The sequence below is a fragment of the Pelodiscus sinensis genome, chromosome 1 (genome assembly GCF_052426305.1).
Source record: "Pelodiscus sinensis isolate ZL-2025 chromosome 1, ASM5242630v1, whole genome shotgun sequence".
Taxonomy (NCBI): domain Eukaryota; kingdom Metazoa; phylum Chordata; order Testudines; family Trionychidae; genus Pelodiscus; species Pelodiscus sinensis.
In genome coordinates, this window is record NC_143052.1 from 6148692 (window position 1) to 6170718 (window position 22027).

Genomic DNA, 22027 nt, shown 5'->3' on the forward strand with positions numbered 1-22027 from the left:
CAATCACAGCTTACATGTGAGAGAGTGTCCATTCAGTCCGGACGCTCTCTTTCAAAAAAGCAGATCACTTTTTCAATGCACTTTTGCAGTGTGGACACTCTCTTTCGGAAGAAGTTTTTCCGGAAGCTCTCTTCCAAAAAAAGCTTCTTCCGAAAGAAGTCTGTAGTCTAGACATAGCCTCTATGTTTAACATGAAGCTTGTGGCCTTTAGCCAGGATGCACTTATTGAGAGAGATCACTGCATGCTGATGCATGAAGTCTCTGTGGGGTGCATCGCCTGAGGCTGCACTTTGGATAACTTTGGTTTAAGCAATAGCAGACACACCAGCTTTGATGTGCAATGGCTTTCAGAGAATACATTAGGTCTAGGAGCAGAAGTAGCAGCAGGAGCTATCAGTACAAAATGAATCTCCTTGCATACCATTGGAATTGCTCACAGAGGTACAATGTTTTATTAGCTTCCAGAATTAGCAGGCTAATGGCCAGGGTTAATATTACATTGGCACAGTAAGCATCTTAAATTAACATTTACTACTGTACGCTCGAACATAACAAGAGTGTCTTGGTAGTATTGGCCTTCACAGTGATTATGGCAAACATTAAGAGTTAAAAACCTGAGTGATCAGTTTGCTTTCAGTCCTTAACAGGGGTTCTCCTTTTCCCCGTGGAGCTTGTAAATCATGAGTCCCTTGGTTTACATCCATCTGATTACTATTTTCCCTTCTTCCCTTTCTTTTTGGGGGAGCCAGGCCAAGTAAAGCCACGGAACTCCAGGCAAGCAGCAGCATTGTGAGAAATGTAGTAGGCATTGAGCATGGCAGCTGGGCTAAGGATATCCACTTCACTCACTGGCTTCTTTGCTTTCTTCTTGGAGCCTTTGGATTTGCCGCGTTTGGATTTGCCATCTTTACCTGCCTGTAAAAGCAGAACAGCAACAAAATACCCAGGGATCGCAAACAGATCTGGCTCATGAGTGTAGCACTGCCACCAGGGCCGGCTCAAGCCATTCCTGCGCCCCGGGCAGCGGATGTGCGATGCATACATGGCTTTGCCCCCGGGCACACAGCGCATGCACAGCCCCACCCCCCGGTGCGCTGCGCAGCTCTAAGAAGCATCGTGTAGCCCCCGGCCCCGGGTGCGCAGCGCCTGATTGCAGCTCTAAGGAGTGCTGTGTGCACCACTTACAGCTGCCATCAGGTGCCCCCCATAGGTTGGTGCCCCGGGCAGCTGCCTGGTTATCCCCACCCTTAATCCGGCCCTGACTGCCACCTACGAGAATTCAGAGCATCTAACTAGGGCACTACAATCCTCTCTTGCCCATCCAGTACTGGGATCCCACATGCAGCTATATTGCTGCACCAAAAATCATCATCTGCAGCACCTCCAGCTATGTTAGTCCAGGGTTTCATGACCACAGACTTCCATCCTTGGTGAGGATCTTGTTGTATAGACTATGACATCATAGGAAAAACATATCAACTGATATCTACTCTATGGACCACGTTAGATTGTGAAATGGTCACCAGGTTGTATAGATTTTTTTTATAAAACTGGTGGATTAAAGTGAGAAGTCTAACCAGTCAAACTGTCTCCAAACGGTGTTTATATCTAGTTTTAAAAAAATCTGCATAGGATGAAAGCTGTTACTCCACACAAAACAGGTGGTCACTGAGAGCTTCTTGAATCAATGTACTAAAATGTAATTCTGACGCCCATAAAATGCATGTTTCATCACCATCCTTTCCTGTTTGCCTTGAAATTGTAAACCAGGGATGATAATGCACCCAACTGGGGCCTTTGGCTGCTATCAGAATATAAATATGTACTACTACTACTGCTTCTAATAGCAAAAACGTAACTATCTGCTTTAGCAAATGCATCAGACAGTGCAAGTTTCTTGTTAATACTCAGCAAGAGCCTGATCTAAACTCTACCAAAGCCAATAGAAAGACGCCAATAAAATTGGAAGAATTTGGCTCAGGCCCTTAGCTCCCACAGTGCTTCCTCAGAGGCAGATCCTCTGCACAGGATAATTTTGAACATTTAAAGATCTAGTTAAGAGTCTGGAGAGAAAAACATGCATAGGAAATATAGGAACATCTCAAGAAGAGCAAATAACGTGAGAAGAAGTGGTGTGATGTTTAGAGCTACAGCATGGGTACAGAGGAGAGAATGATGAACCAGTTTCAAGAGGAAAATTACTCAAGAATACCTACACTTCCTAAGTGATTAAAGGCTCTTTAGACTTTGGTCTCATGCCAAACTGCGCATACAATGCACATGGGGTAGCCTGGTGTTTACTGCCCACCTAGTGATGGGTTATATAGGTAATTTCACATGCTCTTCTGAATAACTGGACTTCACAGGAAATGCACCCGTTGAAGCACAAGAGAAATAAATGACTGATACAGTCAGAAACATTATGAACACTATCATTTCAGGGAACAACATAATCACTATGGGAACAGGAATGCACCTCAACAGCAGAGAGGCATACATAAAAACTCAGTGACAAAATCCTGGAACATAACCCATCTGAATTGATCTACAGATAGCTTTACAATTGTAGAAGGTTAGGGTTGGAAGAGACCTCAGGAGGTCATGTAGTCCAACCCTCTGATCAAAGCAGGACCCACCCCGACTAAATAATTCCAGCCAGGGCTTTGTGAAGCCTGGCCTTAAAAATTTCAGAGGGTGGAGATTCCACCCCCATCCCTAGGTAACCTATTCTAGCGCTCCTCCACCCTCCTAGTGAAATAGTTTTTCCTAACATCCAACTTAGACCTCCCCCACTGCAACTTGAGACCACTGATTCTTGTTCTGTCATCTGCCACCACTGAACAGCCTGGCTCCATCCTCTTTAGAGCCCTAATTCAGGTAGCTGAAGGCTGCTATCAAATCCCCCCCTCATTCTTCTCTTCTGCATGAAGGTACATTTACGGTAAAAATAAGAGGAAATGCATTTGAATTGCAACACAGAGCCAAACTGCAGCATCCTCAGAAAAAGAAAACCAATCCTTCTGGAGGAAAATGCACAGCACAAGCTATAGGGTATGAAGCTTGAGGATACCACATTAACTGTCACGTGAAGAGCAAACTGCTTGCAATCAGGCATCTATTAGCATAAGTGACAACTTTCATACAAGTGATAATTGCATAGTTGTAATTTGCTGAATACTCTTTGTAATGGAATGTTTATGGTTTATGATGCAAGTGCTTATATAGATGGATTTTTAAGCAAGCCGCCTGAACTATACTTCCATACATTTGTGCCCTGAAAACAGATGTACTGGCAAATTTTGAAATGCAATTACTTTCCTGCTGGAAGTTTGGCCCATAATATTAAAGTGTGCACAAAATTTTGTGATCTTTGAGAATGAAGCTGTTTTGGAGCCATAGAGTTATTCGATAGCAATCATCACTCTAGCCACTATTGCTTTCCTTCATAGCGATACATACCTATGACCTCTAGATTCTTTGGGTGCCCAAATCATTATCAGCAGTGAAGTACTTTATTTCTGATGAGCTCTAGATCTCCACTTCCTGTCTTCCCATTAAATTGCAGAACAGGAAGCTGAAGTCTACATAGTTAATAAGCAATGGGCTTACATTGCAGCAAGGGAGGTTTAGGTTGGACATTAGGAAAAACTTCCTATCAGGGTGGTTAAACACTGGAATAAGTTGCCTAGGGATATTGTGGAATCTCCATCACTGGAGATATTTAAGAGCAAGTTAGACAGATATTTAAGAGCAAGTTAGACGTACCAGGGGTGATCTAAACTAGTAGTGCCCACTTTCTTTGATCTGCAACCCCCGCACCTCGGGGGCCGCCAACTGCCACTGGCCGGCTAGATCTAGGCACCGCGACCCCTCGGGAAGACATCCACAACCTTGGGGGTCGCTACCCATGGGTTGCGCACCACTGATCTAAACGGTGCTTGGTCCTGCTGTCAGGGCAGGGGATTGGACTTCATGATCTATCAAGGTCCCTTCCAGTTCTAGTATTCTATGATAGTCTGCTGACATGCTGCAACATAGCCTGGAGAATTCCAACCTGGTAAAGATCTCTGACAAACTTCCCAGGCATCCAAGCGCTGCATCTCACTTGTATAGCACTGAATAGATTGCAGCCCTCGCTCATCTCACAGAGGCATAGCTCAGACAGATCACAGGTCCAAGCAAGATCTCAGTAGCTACTCTAGTCTCGTTCTTCTTACTCCATGTCCGGCACCACAGTATTTTGGCACCTTCCAAAGATGTTGGACATTTCCACTCTTATGGAAAGTGCAACAGAATCTTTGTTGACCCCGAGTGGTCAGAATTTTCATTTTACAAAGCAAGAGTAATGCTTTTACTATCTGTTTAGAAAGAGGGCAAAGTAGAATTGAGTGCATCCAAATACACATTTTAAGTTGTAAAACAGGTAGGTCCGTTTGGGTTCATCAGCCTTGAAAATGAGCCTTTCAGCTTCACAATACAGTAGAACCCAAATTCAATGAACACTGATTTTATATATGACTGGCTATATTACCTGTTTTTATCCCTTGATCAATAAAGGTGCACATTTTTACTTGAGTGAGGAGCAGAGGACAGATTCACTCATAGCATGGGTGTACTGACCTTCCTACATGCTGCTCAAAGTCCCTTAGTAACATAACAATGGTGCTGTAAGTAAAGAACATGCCGGCATTCATTCACATTCTGATGTGTTCAGTGCATTGGAAATCCCTTAAAAGTGGTGTGTTGGAGAAGGAAACGGTGCAGTGTAACTTAGTGGCAAAAAAAGAGATGCAGTTCTTTTAAAGAGAAATCAGCTATTTATTTCACCTGTGATTATAGGGACACCACAGCTCTTTATGTTCGTACGTAACTGTATGAAGTAATGAAATCCATCTGCAAGAGGTATACATTTAGTGCCATTAATTAGATACACTATCATTGAACAATTTGTGGAAGGTAGTGTGGTAGCCAAGTGATGTCTTTATTCATACCTTTGTTGATGGGTCCCAAACTTGTAAATGAAGTTAAGCTCCAAGAATTCCCTGTGTATTTGGCTTGTGGAATTGGCCTGAAACAACACAGTGACTTGGAGATCCATTAGTGAGTGCCTGGGCAGGTTAAAGTATTCTCCAACAGATCTCTGTGTGTTGCCTTTTCGGATATCTGATTTGCATCCATTAATTCCTTCCCACAGAGACTGTCCAGTTTGGCCAATGTACATAACAGAAGGGCATTGTTAGCATTTGATGACATAGATCACATGAGTGGATGTGCAGTTAAATGAGCCTCTGATTTAGTGGCTGATTTGGTTGGGTCCAGTGATGACATCGCTTGTGTAGATGTGTGGACAGAGTTGGCACTGGGGCTGATTGCAGGGGTGGGTTCCTGGATGATTATGATGGAGGTGTGCTGCGTGGTTACTGGAAATAATTTGTTTGAGGTTATGGGGTTGTCTGTAGGAGAGGACTGGCCTTTCCCCCACGGCATATAAGAGTGAGGGGTCATTTTCCAGGATAGGAAAATGGACTGCCTCCGCCTAAAGGAATATTTCCAATACACCGATGTACAACACGCTGACATTGCAGCTCGCCCCTGCCAATCCCGTAAGAGGAAGGCTTTCTATGTGGGCCCCTACTAACAGTCGTAACGAGAGTCTTGACTTCTACATCGATTGCTTCTGCAAACATGCACGGGCTGACAATGTCAGCAAACAACAACATATAACCTCAGTCATACAGAACGCAAAGCACATTATACACAGTCTCAAAAACAATTTAACATCATAATTAAAAAGGCTGCCAAAGGGGACGCTGTAGTCATCATCAGGGCTCGCCGAACCATGGTGAGCCCCGCTCACCAGCCGTGCTGTCCGGCGATCTGCGCATACACAGGTTGCCCGAACATGGCTCTTCTGGGTTGCAGTCTACTCGCCACGGGTGAGTAGATTGCATTATTTGTCAAGCCCTGGTCTTCATGAATTGAACAGATTATGAACAAGAGGCGACGAGTCAACTCACCAACACCAGATTCTACAAACTTCTCTCCTCTGATCCCACTACTAAAGAAACCCTAAAACAGTAGTCTCCAACTTTTTTACACCCAAGATCACTTTTTAAAATGTCAGGACAAGCCAAGATCTACCGTCCCATCCCTTTCCCAAAACCCCACACCTTCCTTGAGGCCCTGCCCACTCTGTTCCCCTTCTCTCCATCATTTGCTATCCCCAGGTTACTCTCAGGGTACGGCTACACCGCCACTTTTTTTCGGCAGTGAAAAAAGAAAGATTTTTTTCCCCAACATTTGGCCCATCTAGACTGAGCCAAATGTTGGAAAAAAACCCTTCTTCTGGAAGCCCCCTCATTCCTTGTGGAACGAGGAATACAGGGGCTGCCAAAAGAGCACGTTTGCCGGAAAAACTCCTGCAGTCTAGCCGTACCCTCACTGGGTTGAGATAGGAGGTGTGGGCTCTGTAGTGTGAAGGAGGGATTTAGGTGTGGAAAAGAGTGAGAGGTGCAAGCTCTGGGAGGGAATCTGGATGCAGGAGGATGTGGAGAAGGGGATGCTGGTTCAGGGAGGGGGCTCCAAGCTGGGGAGTGCTGGGCCCAGGTGGAGGGTTGGGGTGCTGAGCAAGCCACAGGCTTGTGGAGGGGAGGGTGCAGGTGTTTGGGTTGGGGATGTGAGGGGCTCAGGGCAGAGAGATTGGGAGTATGATGGGCTCAGGACACAGATTTGTAGTGTGATAATTGTGCAAGCGTGTTGTGGCAGAAGATTTCCTATCCTGGAAAATGACCCCGCACTCTCACTGGCCTTGGGGGAAAGGCCAATCTCGCCTGCAGACAACCTCTTAACCTCCAACAAATTCTTTCCAGTAACCACGCAGCACACCATCATAATCATCCAGGAATCCATCTCTGCAATCAGTCCCAGTGCCAACTCTGTCCACACATCTACATAGGCTATTTCATCACTGGACCCAACCATATCAGCCACTACAAAAGAGGCTCATTTAACTGCACATCCACTAATGTGATCTGGGTCATCAAATGCAAGCAATGCCCCTCTGCCATGTATATTGGCCAAACTGGACAGTGTCTATGGGAAAGAATTAATGGACACAAATCAGATGTCCAAAAAGGCAACATGCAGAAGCCGGTTGGAGAACACTTTTGCCTGCCCAGGCACTCATTAATGGATCTTAAAGTCACTGTGTTGTTTCAGGCTAATTCCACAAGCCAAATACACAGGGAAGCGTTGGAACTCAACTTCATTTGCAAGTTTGGGACCCATCACAAAGGTCTGAATAAAGACATCAGTTGGCTAGCACAGTACAGTACCTTCCACATCCTCATGACTAAACCAACCAAACAACGGGTACTTAGGAAAAAGTGCAAATTGTTCTTATCAGCTTCATGTAAGATGAATTCTCTAATTTTCTAATTCACTACTATATTATTCCCTTCCTATCCACTCCCTCTATTTATTTAGGGTCTGAAGTTTTAATACTCCATTCATCTGAAGAAATGGGTTGTACCCACGAAAGCTTATGATATCATCTACATGTTTTGTTAGTCCTTAAGGTGATACTACAGGCAGTCCCCGGGTTACGTACAAGATAGGGACTGTAGGTTTGTTCTTAAGTTGAATTTGTACGTAAGTCGGAACTGGTACATATTGTACCCCAGGTGTCCCAGATTCAGCCGCTGCTGAAACTGACCAGCGGCTAACTACAGGAAGCCTGAGGCAGAGCTGCTCTGCCCCGGGCTTCCTGGAATCAGCCGCTGATCAGTTTCAGCAGCAGCTGACTTGGGGACGCCTGGGGCAGAGCAGCTGGCGGCTACTGGGTTGGTCCCGCAGCACCGCTCCTCGGCGCTACTGGACCAACCCGGCGGGAGCACCCCAGCTGCTCTGCCCCAGGTGTCCCCAAGTCAGCTGCTGCTGAAACTGATCAGCGGCTGATTCCAGGAAGCCCGGGGCAGAGCAGCTCTGCGGAGGGACCGCCAAGACGCGCCGCGGTCCTGCCGCCCGCGTCCTCCGCGGGGAGAAAAGCTGCTCCACGTCTCCCTGGTCTGCTGTGGGGGGTGGGGGGAGCAGCAGACCAGGGAGACGCGGAGCGGCTTTTCTCTCTGCAGAGGACGCAGGCGGCGGGACCGCCGTGGCGCATCTCGGCGGTCTGCTGGGGGTGGGGGCGCAGCTAGTGCGGGGTTCCCTCATCCCGTTCGTAAGTAGGGATCCGACATAAGTCGGATCCGACATAACCCGGGGACTGCCTGTAGAAAATTCATTGTTTTTTAAGTTTTTCCAGTTACAGATTAATACGGATGCTCCTCTGAAGCTGTTGAACAATATGTAAGCTAGTTTATGCACCGTTCCTGTGCTAATTTTGAACTCCTCTGTTCCCATTTTGTTCAGAGTGTACTGTATATATAAATAATTGTATATTTAAAAAATAATGTTTATTACCATGGTAAGTCCTTTTAATGACCTGAACTGGTGGACTCAGCATGAAGCCCTGAAGATAGACCCTGCAATATACAAACCATGCAGAGGGTTACATACTTTGCAGATATCACAGTCTTGCTCTCTCTATTCCCCATCATCCCTTTGGTCATTTACAAAAAGAAAATGGAACAGGTAATAAAATGAGCCTCCCCCCAAAAAAACCCTTCTATCTGGTACAGACAACTACACTAGGCTAGCTTGGCAAAACATTTGTCGTTCACAGGTGCTTAACCCTTCCCCCCACCCCCAACTCCAAGTTTTGCCACAGCAAGTGAAAATGAGAATGCTGCTTGTTTTCTCTGCCAGAGTGCTGTACTGCCCGTGAAAAACCTTTTCTTTGGAGGAGTGGAAATATGTTACCAACAGCAGTGCCAACAAATACCATTCACACATGCTTACTTTTAGCAGCAGGGCTGTGTGGGCACAGCGGTGCCACTAAAAGCTAGGTAATGTAGACGTACCCTTATTTGTAAAACAGATCTGCTAAATCATCTACACTAGTTGTTCGTGACCATACCTTGCTAGACTTTAGAGATTTCCTGCTTTGCCCCAAGACAGGAGTTCTGTGTTGTAAGAGACCATCTAAATATCTGGAGTGCAATCACTGAAAAAAAGAGAGCGATGGATGAGACCTAAATTGCAGCTCACTGTGTTATACCAATAGCAAACTGGGAAAGAGCCTGGCAGCGGTAGATGTGCAATAATTCCGTTACATTACTACAACTTTTCGTTGACAACCCTTCCCCTTAAACATCATCCTCGGTTCCTGCGGTTTCAGAATTGCATGTGTGCCAGGAGAGGGAAGGGGACATTCTCTGGCAGGTATTTCTTAAGCATCTGTCATCTGGAGTATCTCACTGCAACTTCAATGTTGCAAAGCAGGGGAAGAAACAGGAGAATCCAGTAAATTTTCCGGTCAGCAATGCTACCTAGTGTCCAAGGAAGTTAAGTGGGGTTATTATCACTGGAGGATTTGAAGACTGACCAGGCTAACTCCCAGCCAGGGGTGTACTCAGCTGGTCTGAGCTCAGCAGGGACCCTCACTAGATGCCCTCACTAGATGCCCTCTTGAGGACCCTTCCAGCCCTACGCCTCTATGGCGTGTTTTCCTCCTTGCAGAAAGGAGGATGGTTTCCAGCATGCTGGGCAGCCACTCCTCCCACAGCGCCCCACACGCTGCAACAGGGCAGGGGCAGCTTCCACGTTTCACCCCCCCTCCAAAAAACCACCGCAGCGTTGCAGAGCCCGCCTCGCTTGCACCCCCTGCGCGGGTGCACGCCTGGCCGGGCACAGGGCTGCACCCTCCCCCATGGGCAGGGCACGGCACGTGCTCCCCGCGGCGCGCGTGCAAACGCACCGCCTCTCCCGCACGGGCTGCAGCCCGGGGCTCGCGCCAGCACCGCCTTGCCGGACCCGGGAGGGGCGGCTCGCGCTCCCCGCCTGGGGCCAGGGGCAGCCAGCGGGCGTGGCCTCCTCCTCGGCGTGGGCGGGGCCTCCCCCTTTGTTTACGCGCCCCGTTACCAAGGCACGGGCGGGGCTCGGACAGCGCCAGACCCCGCCCCCGCCCGATGTCGTCATGCTTACGTTTCCCAGCCTGCAGCGGGCGGGAAACGATGGGTCCCGCCCCCTGGCCTGGAGACGCTGAGGGGATGATTTGCGCGCGCGCTCCTCCTTCTGCCAACTGCCACCTGAAAAAGGGCGGGAAAGCTCGGCGGGGAAGCGTTACCCCCTCCCCCACTCCCAATATTGGTGAATGAGTCAAGAAATAAAGAGCAAGGGACTGAGCCGTGTCCCCCCCTTCCCCCACAAAACATGGGGGCACATAAGGGACCTACCATCAATCAAACCTTGGCCACGCCCCTAGCCTTATTAGCCACGCCCACTTGTTCCAGCCCTCTTACTACCTTTAAAAGGCAGAGGTGCAGGGGGGGGGGCAGTGATTCTGTATCCTGGGAAATTTCCCAAATTCTGGGAATTTTTGAGTAAAATGTGTCAAAATTGGGAATTTTCTTGAAAATTTGTTAAATCCTGGGCAATTTTCAATGAAATTAAAATTTCCGTTCATTTTGTCGTTCCTTTGGAATAAAAATTTGCGGATGATTGAAATTTATCAAAAACTGCTCTCAACTGGTTAACATTGTCATGTGACTTTTACCCGCCAACATTTTTGGCTGAAAAGTGCAGCTTTAATAAAATTATATTTTAATTATAGGGAGCATCATGTAACCATCAAAATTATTGCCATATATTTCAAGTTAATAATTATATATAGATCAAAATAAAAATAATAAAACCAATGAATTAACGATACATAAAATAGCCGTTATAATATATAAAAAATAATCTGGGAATTTTTTATCAGAGTTGGGAAATTTTTAGCACCGGACTGGGAAAAGGCAACACAATATAGAAGCACTGAGCAGGGGACTTCTGGGAGATTTCAGTGCTTTATGGGGACAAAGGGACAGAAGATTTAAAATCAGGACTGTCTTGGCAAATCCACGATGTACGGTCCGCCTATCAGTAACTAATGTGCAGGGGCTGGTCAGCACGCTCCTCCTCAGCGCCAGGGAATCATGCAAACCCCCATCCAGTTTTCATTACAATAATGAGGAAAAATCCTTGGTTTTCAGTGATCTGAGTCAGGCCCCAGCTCCCAGACCCCTGATAAGTACTGGAGACCCAAGCTGGGCCCTAAAGGTAACCCAAAGAAGTGCTCTTCAGATCTGGAAAGCTTGTCACTTTCACCAGCAGAGGGTGGGCCAATAAACTATATTAATGCACCTGTCTTGCCCACCACAGCTAGCTGCTCATTTTCATGTTTAGTCTCCCAGTTGCCTGCCTCACTTCAATTGAAGCTGGGGCAGCCACACTGCTAGCATAATTTAAGTCACTGTACGTGTTGCACTTAAAGGATTGGGTTTTGATGGTGTTCGGGGATTGTTTCCAACCTCCCCGGAGTCATTCACTGAAAGCAACATTCCCACAAACAGTGTTTTGGCTTCCTGGATTTCCTTCAATGAGAATCATGGAATTATAGAATTGGGAGAGACTTCGAGAGATTATCTAGTCCAGTCCCCTGCTTTCACTGGATGAATAAAACCCTCTCTGACAGATGTTGTCTAACTCAGGGGTCGACAACCTACGGCATATGTGCCACTTATCACACACAAGCCAATTTTTAGTGGCATAAAAACATAACAATGGCCACACTGGGTCAGACCAAAGGTCCATCTTGCTCAGTATCCTGTCTGCCGACAATGGCCAATGCCAGATGCCTCAAGGGGAGTGAACACAACAGCTAATCATCACATGATCCCTCTCCTGTCATCCATTTCCAGACAAACAAAGGCTAGTGACACCATTCCTACCCATCATGGCTAATAGTCATTGATGGACTCAACCTCCATGAATTTATCTAGCTCTTTTTTGAACTCTGTTAAAGTCCTAGTCTTCACAGCATCCTCTGGCAAGGCACCTGGGAGGGAGCTCAGCCCTGCCTCTCCTTCCCCGTGCAGCTGCTGGGGAGCTCTCCGCTGCTAAGCGGCGCCTTGGCCGGGATCAGAGGTGCCATTGCTGCGGCCATGGAGTCTTGGCCGGCCCCAAAGGCATCACTACCGCAGGCACGTGATCCAGGGCCATCCCAGGACCATGTGGCAGCAGTGCCTCTAGCCTCAAGGGCCGGCCCCAAACTGCAAGGACGCCAAACCAAACCAAACCAAACCAAAAAAACCCCAGAGAAAATGTGTAGAGCAAAAACAAACAAACAAAAAAGTGCCTGGGAGTAACCAGGGAGACCTGGGGGACAAGGGATTCAGGAGGATGGGCCGAAATGCAGTTGCGGACCCTTTAATTGCCACATGTCCCGAGCGGGCTTCTGTTAGGCACCGAGCCAGGCCCAGGAAAAGTGAAAAAATTCCTTAATGAGAAAATACCAGACATTTCTATGTCCAGTATTTTCTCAGTTGGTTTACCAGACACAAAGTCCAAATACCGGACTGTCCAGTTTAATACCGGACACTTGGCAACCCTAATGGCCGCGGCAGTGGGCCTTCTGGGGCCAGCTCTGGACCGTGTAGCCCCAGCAGCAGAGGCGGGGGAGGCCTGGAACAGTGAAGCCATGGCCATTGCTGCGAGGAGACACGAAGCCGGGTAAGCATCCCCTCTCATGCCCAGACCTCCTCCAATCCCAAGCCCCTCACTTCCCCCTGATCAAACACTGCACCCCCAGCTTGCTCCAACACCTTCCCTTGTTCCTGAACCCTCCCTCCTGCCAAACACCCTCCCCCGGGCCTGGCCAAACATCTATCCCCACCTTGCTCCTGCATCCACTGTTGCTCCTGAACCCTCTCTCCTGGCCACACACTGCACCCTCCCTTGCTCCCACCCAGACCTCTCAACCTCTCCTTCTTCTGCATCCCACCTCTCTCCCAGATCCTGCACACCCATCCCTAGCCTCCTGGAAGCCCTCAATTGCACACTGAAACCCCCTCCCATTTTTGTCACTACCCCAGAGCCTAAGAAGGTCTAGGGTGGCCAGGTGTCTGGTATTCAACTTTACAGTCCAGTTTTTGGGCCCTCTGGTAAAAAAATTCAGAAAATACCAGACATGTGCAATGTCCAGTATTTTCTGATTTTCCGGCTGAGTGTCCCACGGAAGCCTGACGGGGACGGGAGGAATGGCTGGGAGGTGGGGTGCAATCGGCGCTGGGTGCCTTTGGTTGCATCTGACATAGGAGTGATGCCTTGGGGAGGAGGAGAAGCCCTGTCTGTGCCCCTGAGCGCTGTTCAAGCATGTTGTGGAGCTGTAGCCAGACTCGCTCATACTTCGCCGGGACTGTGCACTGGATGGGCAGCGCCCTGGGATCTGCATGTGCCCCGGCCAGCCCTGCTCCCATCCCGGCTGGTCCCTTCTCTCCCCCACCTCCCACCCCAATTAAGCATGTCAGGTATTTTTTCTGAAGCTACCTGGTAACCCTAAGGGGGTCCAAAAATCAACTAACTTTGGAACCCCAGAAAAGTAAATCTGGTCTATGGAAAACCCTGAACCTTAGTCCTCCCTGTCCCTTCCCCTCACCCCATGTAGCTGCAGTTCCAGAGGAGTGAGGTGTCTCAGTTGGGGGCCACATCAGTGAGGGTTGGGGGGGTTTGGAGGAATTTTTTTGCTTCTCACTTGTGTGGTCCACAACTGATTTTTTTGGGGTCAGTGACCCCTGACCAAAAAAAAGTTCCCTACCCTTGCCATAAATGAAGAAAACATCGAAACCTTTTGTGTTGGACATAATATTTTACGTCATTTAAAATGAAGTTTGATAAATAAAATGAGAAAGTTAAAACACTTAATCTGTTTCATAATTTAAATTAAACCATTCTCCACAGCTGCAGCTGGTTCAGACAATATGGTCACCATACCGAGCCTGCTTCTGCTCCCCATTGCTCTGTCTTCCGCCCAGCACACAGATCCATAAATAAGTTAAATCTTGGCACACCACTTCAGAAAGGTTGCCAACCCCTGGTCTAACTTACTCTTAAATAACAACAAATAGATCTGCAGCATCTTAGAGACTAACAAAAAATGTAGATGGTATCATGAGCTTTCGTGGGCACAACCCACTTCTTTGGATGCAGTTAACGGGTCCAGGGTACAAATAAATAGAGAAAAAGAGGGGATGGGGAGGGAAAGAGAAGGAAAAACAATGGAGAAAAATATTGTAGAGTGTCCATGCTAAACAAAGCTCATAGAGTGGACTATAAAGTTCATAGAGCAAAGCTCATAGAGTTGCTTAGTGAGGAGGGAGAAGCAGTAACAGGGAACTTGGAAATGGCAGAGATGCTCAATGACTTCTTTGTTTCGGTCTTCACCAAGAAGTCTGGAGGTGTGCCTAACGTAGTGAATACAAGCAGAGAGAGGGTAAGTTTAGAAGATAGGATACACAAAGAACAAGTTAAAAATCACTTAGGAAAGTTAGATGTCAGCAAGTCACCAGGTCCTGATGAAATGCATCCCAGGATACTCAAGGAGCTGATAGAGGAGGTATCTGAGCCTTTAGCTATGATCTTTGAAAAATCATGGCAGACAGGGGAGATTCCAGAAGACTGGAAAAGGGCAAATATTGTGCCCATCTATAAAAAGGGGAATAAGAACAACCCAGGAAACTACAGACCGGTCAGTTTAACGTCTGTCCCAGGGAAGATAATGGAGCAGGTAATTAAGGAAATCCTATGCAAACACTTGGAAGGTAATAAAGTGATAGGGAATAGCCAGCATGGGTTTGTGAAGAACAAGTCATGCCAAACTAATCTGATAGCTTTCTTTGATAAGATAACGAGCCTTGTGGATAAGGGAGAAGCGGTGGATGTCATATACCTAGACTTTAGTAAGGCATTTGATACGGTCTTGCATGATATTCTTATTGATAAACTAGGCAAATATAACTTAGATAGGGCCACGATAAGGTGGGTGCATAATTGGCTGGATAACCGTAGTCAGAGAGTTGTTGTTAACGGTTCTAAACCCTGCTGGAAAGGGATAACAAGTGGAGTTCCTCAAGGGTCTGTTTTGGGACCCGTACTGTTCAATATCTTCATCAAGGATGTAGATATTGGGATAGAGAGTACGCTTATTAAGTTTGCAGATGATACCAAACTGGGTGGGGTTGCGACTTCTTTGGAGGATAGGGACATAATTCAAAATGACCTTAGCAAGTTAGAGAAATGGTCAGAGGTAAACAGGATGAGGTTTAATAAAGAGAAATGCAAAGTGCTCCACTTAGGAAGGAACAATCAGTTCCATACATACAAGATGGGAAGCGACTGTCTAGGAAGGAGCATGGCGGAAAGGGATCTAGGGGTCATAGTGGACCACAAGTTGAATATGAGTCAACAGTGTGATGCTGTTGCCAAAAAAGCAAATATGATTCTAGGTTGTATCAACAGGTGTGTTGTAAGCAAAACTCGTGAAGTCATTCTGCCGCTCTACTCTGCACTAGTTAGGCCTCAGCTGGAGTACTGTGTCCAGTTCTGGGCACCACATTTCAAGAAAGATGTGGAGAAATTGGAAAGGGTACAGAGAAGAGCGACAAGAATGATTAAAGGTTTAGAGAACATGACCTATGAAGCCAGGCTTCATGAACTGGGCTTGTTTAGTTTGGAAAAAAGAAGATTAAGGGGGGACATGATAGCGGTTTTCAAATATCTAAAAGGGTGTCACAAGGAGGAAGGCGAAAATTTGTTCCTCTTGGTTTCTGAGGACAGGACAAGGAGTAATGGGCTTAAAGTGCAGCAGGGGAGGTTTAGATTGGACATTAGGAAAAAATTCCTAACTGTCAGGGTGGTCAAATATTGGAATAAATTGCCAAGGGAGGTGGTGGAATCTCCCTCTCTGGAGATATTTAAGAACAGGTTAGATAGACATCTGTCAGGCATGGTGTAGAAGGAGCTTGGTCCTGCCTTGAGGGCGGGGGGCTGGACTCGATGACCTCTCGAGGTCCCTTCCAGTCCTATTATTCTATGATAAGTACCCGATGCTTAGCTTTTTGTGTCATTAGGGTGTGAAATGTAGTGGCCCATCCAGTTCATGTCTTTGTTCAGACCTTGATTCCAGATGTCAAACTTGTAAATGAAACCAAGTTCTGCAGCTTCTCTCTCAAGTTGCTTTTTTAAATTACTTTGTAATAATATAGTCACTTTTAGATCAATTAGTGAGTGCCTGGGCAAGTTACAATGTTCCCCAGCAGGTTTCTGTGATAACCCCACTGGTCATCATCTACAGCCGCCAACTTAATCCCCTCTAGCACATTATTAACAACCTACAACCTGTCCTGGAAAATGACCCCTTACTCTCACAGGCCTTGTGGGACAGGTCAATCCCCAACTACAGACAACCCTCTAACCTCAAATAAATTCTTTCCAGCAACCACATAGCATACCTCCATTATACTCATCCAGGAATCCACCCCTGCAATCAACTCCAGTGCCAACTGTCCACACATCTATACAAGCATCATCATCATAGGACCTAACCACTTAAGCCACCATATCAGAAGCTCATATAACTGCACATCCACCAATGTGATTTATCCCATCAAGTGCCAGCAATGCCCTTCTGCCATGTATGTTGGCCAAACTGGACAGTCTCTATGACAAAGAATTAATGGACACAAATCAGACATTCTAAATATGAACACACAGAAACCTGTTCGGGAACATTTTAACTTGCCTGGGCACTTGTTTGTTTGTACAAAACCTATTTGTTTAGATATTCTAGGCCTCAAGATTTATACTACTATCTCGCCGAAGCTAATGTTGTACAGGATACAAGCCCGTAGGTTACTTGCATTACTGCTAAATCCAATGCAAAGCAGAACATAATGAAGCAGAACTGGAGTCACAGAAAATACAACAAAGGCAAAGTAGCCCAACCAGCTACATAATGTGCACATTTTCCTTCCCGCTGATCATGGGAAAGACTATAAAAAGAGCCTCCCAACAAGTCAGTCAGTACTTATAGGCTGAAGGCACAGAAACCATGGAGTGTGGATTAAGTTTGAACTGTAGGACCCTTTCAGCCATGTAGCAATGCATTTCACTTCTACTCCCACTCACCTGAGGTACTTACGCGGCCTCTATTCCCATGATATCTGAGCGCCTCTATCTTTATTAATCTTCATAATACCCAAATGAGGTAGAGAAATACCATTATCCCACTTTTTAAAAGTAACTGAAGAACACAGAAGGTCACAAGGATGTCGAGCAGACCCAGGTTAGCACTCTGACCAATGGATCCATAGCAAATTTCTAGTTTATTAATATGCCTCCATCTCATTCTCTAATATTGGGAGAATTCTTATTTTCAAGGCACAGACAGTATAAGGTCGCCTACAGTAAGTAACTATTATTTTTGGCTCCTTTCTTTGTTTTGGTAGAAATATCATTAAAACACCACCAAAACTTTCATAATGTAGCAGAAGGCCAGTGCAGCTCTGGCTGACACTTGATGGCATAGATCACATTCGTGGATGTGCAGTTATATGAGCTTCTGATATGGTGGCTTAAGTGGTTAGGTTCAGTCAGCATTGACCTGAAGCAGAGAGATAAGAGTTCAGGGAGCTGAGAGTAGGACCGCACAAGCCTTGAATTTATACAAAGAACATTAGGAACTTTTCTTTTGACACTTTAATTTGAGGAAATGCACACAATGGACAAGTCACTCTGCTTTATTTTTCACACAACCTATTCAAGAAGTGTACAGATTTACTACTGCCATTTCTTTGAAAAATATTTTATTATACAAAACACATTAAGAACCATTCTCAGCCTAGTTCCGTAGTAATGATCACAGATGCTGACGTAACAAATTTGTGGGCTTATCATACGTCCACTTGAGATGCAACCAGGGCAGCCTAAAATGATAAAGTTTAGTCTGCAATATACTAACGTCTGTTGTTCGTACAAAAGCTGAATTCCAGTGTTCAGAAAGAACAAACAAAAAGGTAAAAACCCATTGTTCTAAGGCTTTGGCTCTTCAATGCTGATGGACGCTACCCGGAAAACTCACAGCATTTAGGCACTGCTACTATTCCTTGAATGTTGCTTTCAACAAACCCATTCTGGTCATATATAGCTCTGACTGTTATGGATTTTATAGTGCATACCCCATGCCAAGAGCCAAATCTCATTTAGTGGCTTAGCCGTTGACTTTAATATACTGGAAAAATTATTTTGTTCAATCACATAAGCAACTCTCAGTTGTTTTACCCAGCCAATACAGGCTTAAATGAAGGGAGACTATACCTGAATATTTATACTAAGCCCTAAACTTTCCAAGTTGTAGCCGTCTCTCACCTAAATTCTCACACACCACCACAAAGCTGTAGGCAATAAAGTTCATTATACTCTGCTCAGTAAATGCTATCCCCCTCGCCTCCCATAGAGTACAAAAAATAGCCCCTCAACACTAAAATTCCTTTGTCTCAAAAAGTCAGAAGGGTCACTTTCAGCATGACTTTGCCATTTCCTTCACTTACAGGGCTAGATGTATCACAAAGCAATGGAAAGAGTTAAGTTGGAATCTAACAGGTTACAGTAATCACACTTCATAAAAATGGCCCTGCTGCCGTATCTTCTCTGCACAGTTCTAGAAAGAGAAGGAAAAAATCATTGTAAATTAACCAGGAACCTATACTACACAAGAATCTCTTACATGGCACCTTTTGCAGTTTAGGCTGGTAATGTTTAGTCAAGAAGTCTACACTCTTTGAAATATTATGAAGAGACCTCGGACTATCTAACTCCTCTACAGCTACGAGTAGATATCACAGATATCTTACTGTTAATTTTGCTTTCATACAAAGTTAAATGAACGTAGTGATGGAAGAAAGTGTTGGATTCACAGGTGTAGTCAAAGATACAAAACTGCCAGTTCTGGAAACCAAAGTCGTTGGTTGTACAACACAGGACGCAGCAGTGAGGTTCCATCTCTAGAGGCAAAAGGTGTTTCATTTCCATTGGCTTTTTCAAGCTGTAGCTTCTGCTGAAATGGTAAAAATACCCCCAGTTATTGTTTACTTTCAATCTTTGAGGTATTAGGCTGTCTAATCTAGGTGGTAGCAGGATGTTTAATCATCTCTCACGTGATGTTCTAAGTTAAATAAAGGAAAGTTTCCTGAAGTGTGTACAGTGCAAGGCAGTCAGACAAAGCAAAGAAAGACCTTTGACAGTATAGAAACTTATAGAAACACAGTATAGAAACAGCAAGCTTATCATACATGAACACTAAAGTTAGGATATTCAGAGCCAGATTCTGATTTCCATTACACTGGTATGAACCTAGAGTAATCTCCACTGATGCCAGTCGAGTTTATTCTAGATCGGGGTGATCAAATACCGGTCCGCGAGCTGGATCCGGTTTGTCTGCGTTAGCTCCTGGCGGGCTCCCTCTGGTATATTTACTTGCACGGCTGCAGGTACTGGCGATCACAGCTCCTGTTGGCCGCGGATTGCCATTCCTGGCCAATGGGAGATGCAGGAAGTGGTGTCTGAGTCTATGCTGCTCCCATTGGCCGGGAACAGCGATCCACAGCTAACGGGAGCTGCAATTGCCGACACCTGCGGCCATGCAGGTAAATATAGCAGTGGCCCACCAGGGGTTAACCCTGGAGAACCGCTGCTGTGTTATTGCCCACCTCTGCTCTAGAGTGTCACCAGTGTAACATCAGAATTTGGCCCTCAACCTCTACATGCAGGTCTATTTATATTAGATGGTCTCTAAAAATTGGAGGAATGGGAAGATCTCTAAAAGATAGGTACCACAGCTTAGGGTGTCTTGAGTATTTAAAGGAAATTCTTACAAGGGAGGTTTTTTTTTTTTTTTTGCCAGACTTTAGACCATCCCAGTCAGAGAGCGACTTCTCCTTTCCTTTCCCCGGGAAATGGCATCTCAGAGCCTTACAGAGATGGTATTTGGTTCACATAGTCCTGTCATTGTCACTGATAATGTAGCAACTCTTCCCAGCGGATTGGCTGTGAAAACACCTCTCTCTCTAGCCAGAGTTCATAGGAGTAATGGAAATCCTCAGGGAGCTCCAGCCGTTGCCCCAACACACTCTGCAAGCAGTTGTCCACCGGTGCAAACTCTGAGTCCTGGGATTTATCATATCTCCGACTATTAAAGGCTTCAATGTTGGCTCTGAGTGTGCATTCTTCAGCTTGGAAATCCCATGGTCTGGCGTCAATATCTGCATTTGAGAAGAAACAACACCCCCACAAGATTATGAGAAAACCATTCCTTTTCTCTGACATGGGATGAGGTTTTAACAGGAGTAAAGGATTGTGCTCTCATCATACAGTTATAGCCCCATGCTGGTCAGATTTACCTCAGTTGCCACAAGAGATTATTCAAAACAAGTTCACACTATGGATACATACTTCTTACACGATATAATGCTATGGTTGTAAAGCATTCAAAAAATTAGGTAGTGCCAGAATTATGGTTACCTGTACAACCATTATTCTTCCCACAGCTGTATGCATCATGATACACTTTTAATTAAATAAGCACATAATATTTTTCTATAGGACCCCCCCCCCACACACACCATTTTTGCTGAAAAATTCTAAAAAAAAACCCAACACAAATCTAAAAACAAACCCTCAGCTGAGAGAGATGAAGCACGGAAAATTTAACACGAATGGTGAAAATAAGGCAAATTTATAAGTCATGAAACATCAGGGGTTGTTACTGAGAAGGAAGTAGAGCAGGGGTACTCAACACGTGGCCCACAGTCCGCATGTGGCCCGTGCCCGTTTGTTTGCGGCCTGCGATGCGGTTTGGATTTAGGCTCAACACATGGCTCACAGGTGGGATCCTTTGAACATGGCCTCCACTGGGAACACGCTCCACAATGGCGAGTCAATATAATGGTCTTCTGTTGACATAGGTTTTAGTAGTTAAATTCCTGGACTGTCATTGCTCATTAAAAGTGCTGTCACGTGGGTGGAAATCGGGTAAATATTACGTTTTAGTAATATCAGCAGAACTGACTTAAATGGGACCTACGTGTTGTGTAGTCTTGCCTTAATCTTTGTATTCATGTGCCCGTCAGTGTGAAAGAAGCTATTTGCATATATATTTGCATGGATATGCAACCGCACTTAAGTTGCGGCCCTCGGCATGTGCTGTGAGTATCACTGTGGCCCCCAGGGCTTCCAAAGTTGAGTAGAAGGGTTCCCTGAAGTAGAGGGTTTATGGGAGAATTATTGGTTGGATGTAAAAGCCATATAGTATCATTCAGTAGTGTAATTCAATCCCTCTAGAGACCATTTTTATATGACACAGTCACTGGCACTAGAAAGATATAGCATAAAGCTCCATTTTAGCTGCATGGCTACAAATTCACTGGTTTAAGGTGGAACAGTTTGATTTAGGGTACGTCTACTCTGCACAGCTATTCCGAAATAAGCTATTCTGGAATAGTTATTCCGAAATAGCATGTCTACACTGCAGGGAAGCTTCAAAATTAGTCCAAGGCAGGCTTCCCTAATGTAGACGTGCTATCTCAATTTAGAGCCCCAGGAGGCACTGGGGATGACTAACTTAGCACCTCACCAGGGCCGTTCTATTTAGAAATAGCAGCAGTGGAGAGTCTACACACGCCTTATTTCGAAATAGCTATTTCAGAAGAGGCATTATTCCTCGCAGAATGAGGTTTTCAGATTTCGGAATAAACTGTCTTTTCGAAATTATTAACGGAATGGCTGTGTAGACGCTTGCATTGTTATTTCAAAATAACGCTAGTTATCTCGAAATAATGGTGCTGTGTAGATGCACCCTTAGTGAGCTCAATGGCAGCTCAGACATACAAAGGTTAAAAACAAACACTATTTTGGAAAAATAAATCCTCAGCTGGCTTCTGAAAGCCCGAGCATTTACAAAACAGTCTGATAGACTGTCCAAAACTAGATGTGATGTTTGCTGAGCACTGATCCATGTTAAGTATCATGTTATGTTGTTGCTTAAATCTCTTTTGCT

General features: G+C 45.6%; 3 protein-coding genes across 6 annotated transcripts in view; all 3 read right to left on the minus strand.

The window, feature by feature from the left end:
- Positions 1 to 9092, minus strand: part of NRF1 (nuclear respiratory factor 1) — a 136751-nt gene extending 127659 nt beyond the window's left edge. For all 3 annotated transcript variants that reach the window (XM_006120331.5, XM_025183218.3, XM_089778049.1), the window contains exons 1-2: positions 9017 to 9092; positions 8461 to 8522 (exon numbers count right to left, since the gene is read on the minus strand). The gene's annotated coding sequence lies outside the window, so the exon portion shown is untranslated. The remainder of the gene's footprint in view (positions 1 to 8460; positions 8523 to 9016) is intronic.
- On the minus strand, positions 430 to 9093 carry SMKR1 (small lysine rich protein 1). Its single transcript, XM_025183219.3, has 3 exons — positions 9017 to 9093; positions 8461 to 8522; positions 430 to 915 (listed from the first exon to the last, which is right to left on the minus strand). The coding sequence occupies exons 2-3, from the start codon at positions 8461 to 8463 to the stop codon at positions 712 to 714; spliced, it is 207 nt and encodes a 68-aa protein (XP_025039004.1). The 5' UTR covers positions 8464 to 8522; positions 9017 to 9093; the 3' UTR covers positions 430 to 711.
- Positions 9094 to 17763: 8670 nt separating this feature from the next.
- Positions 17764 to 22027, minus strand: part of STRIP2 (striatin interacting protein 2) — a 75191-nt gene continuing 70927 nt past the window's right edge. For both annotated transcript variants that reach the window (XM_075925402.2, XM_089778063.1), the window contains exon 21: positions 17764 to 20234. In XM_075925402.2, coding sequence (XP_075781517.1) covers positions 19984 to 20234 — 251 coding nt within the window. In that variant the 3' untranslated portion in view covers positions 17764 to 19983. The remainder of the gene's footprint in view (positions 20235 to 22027) is intronic.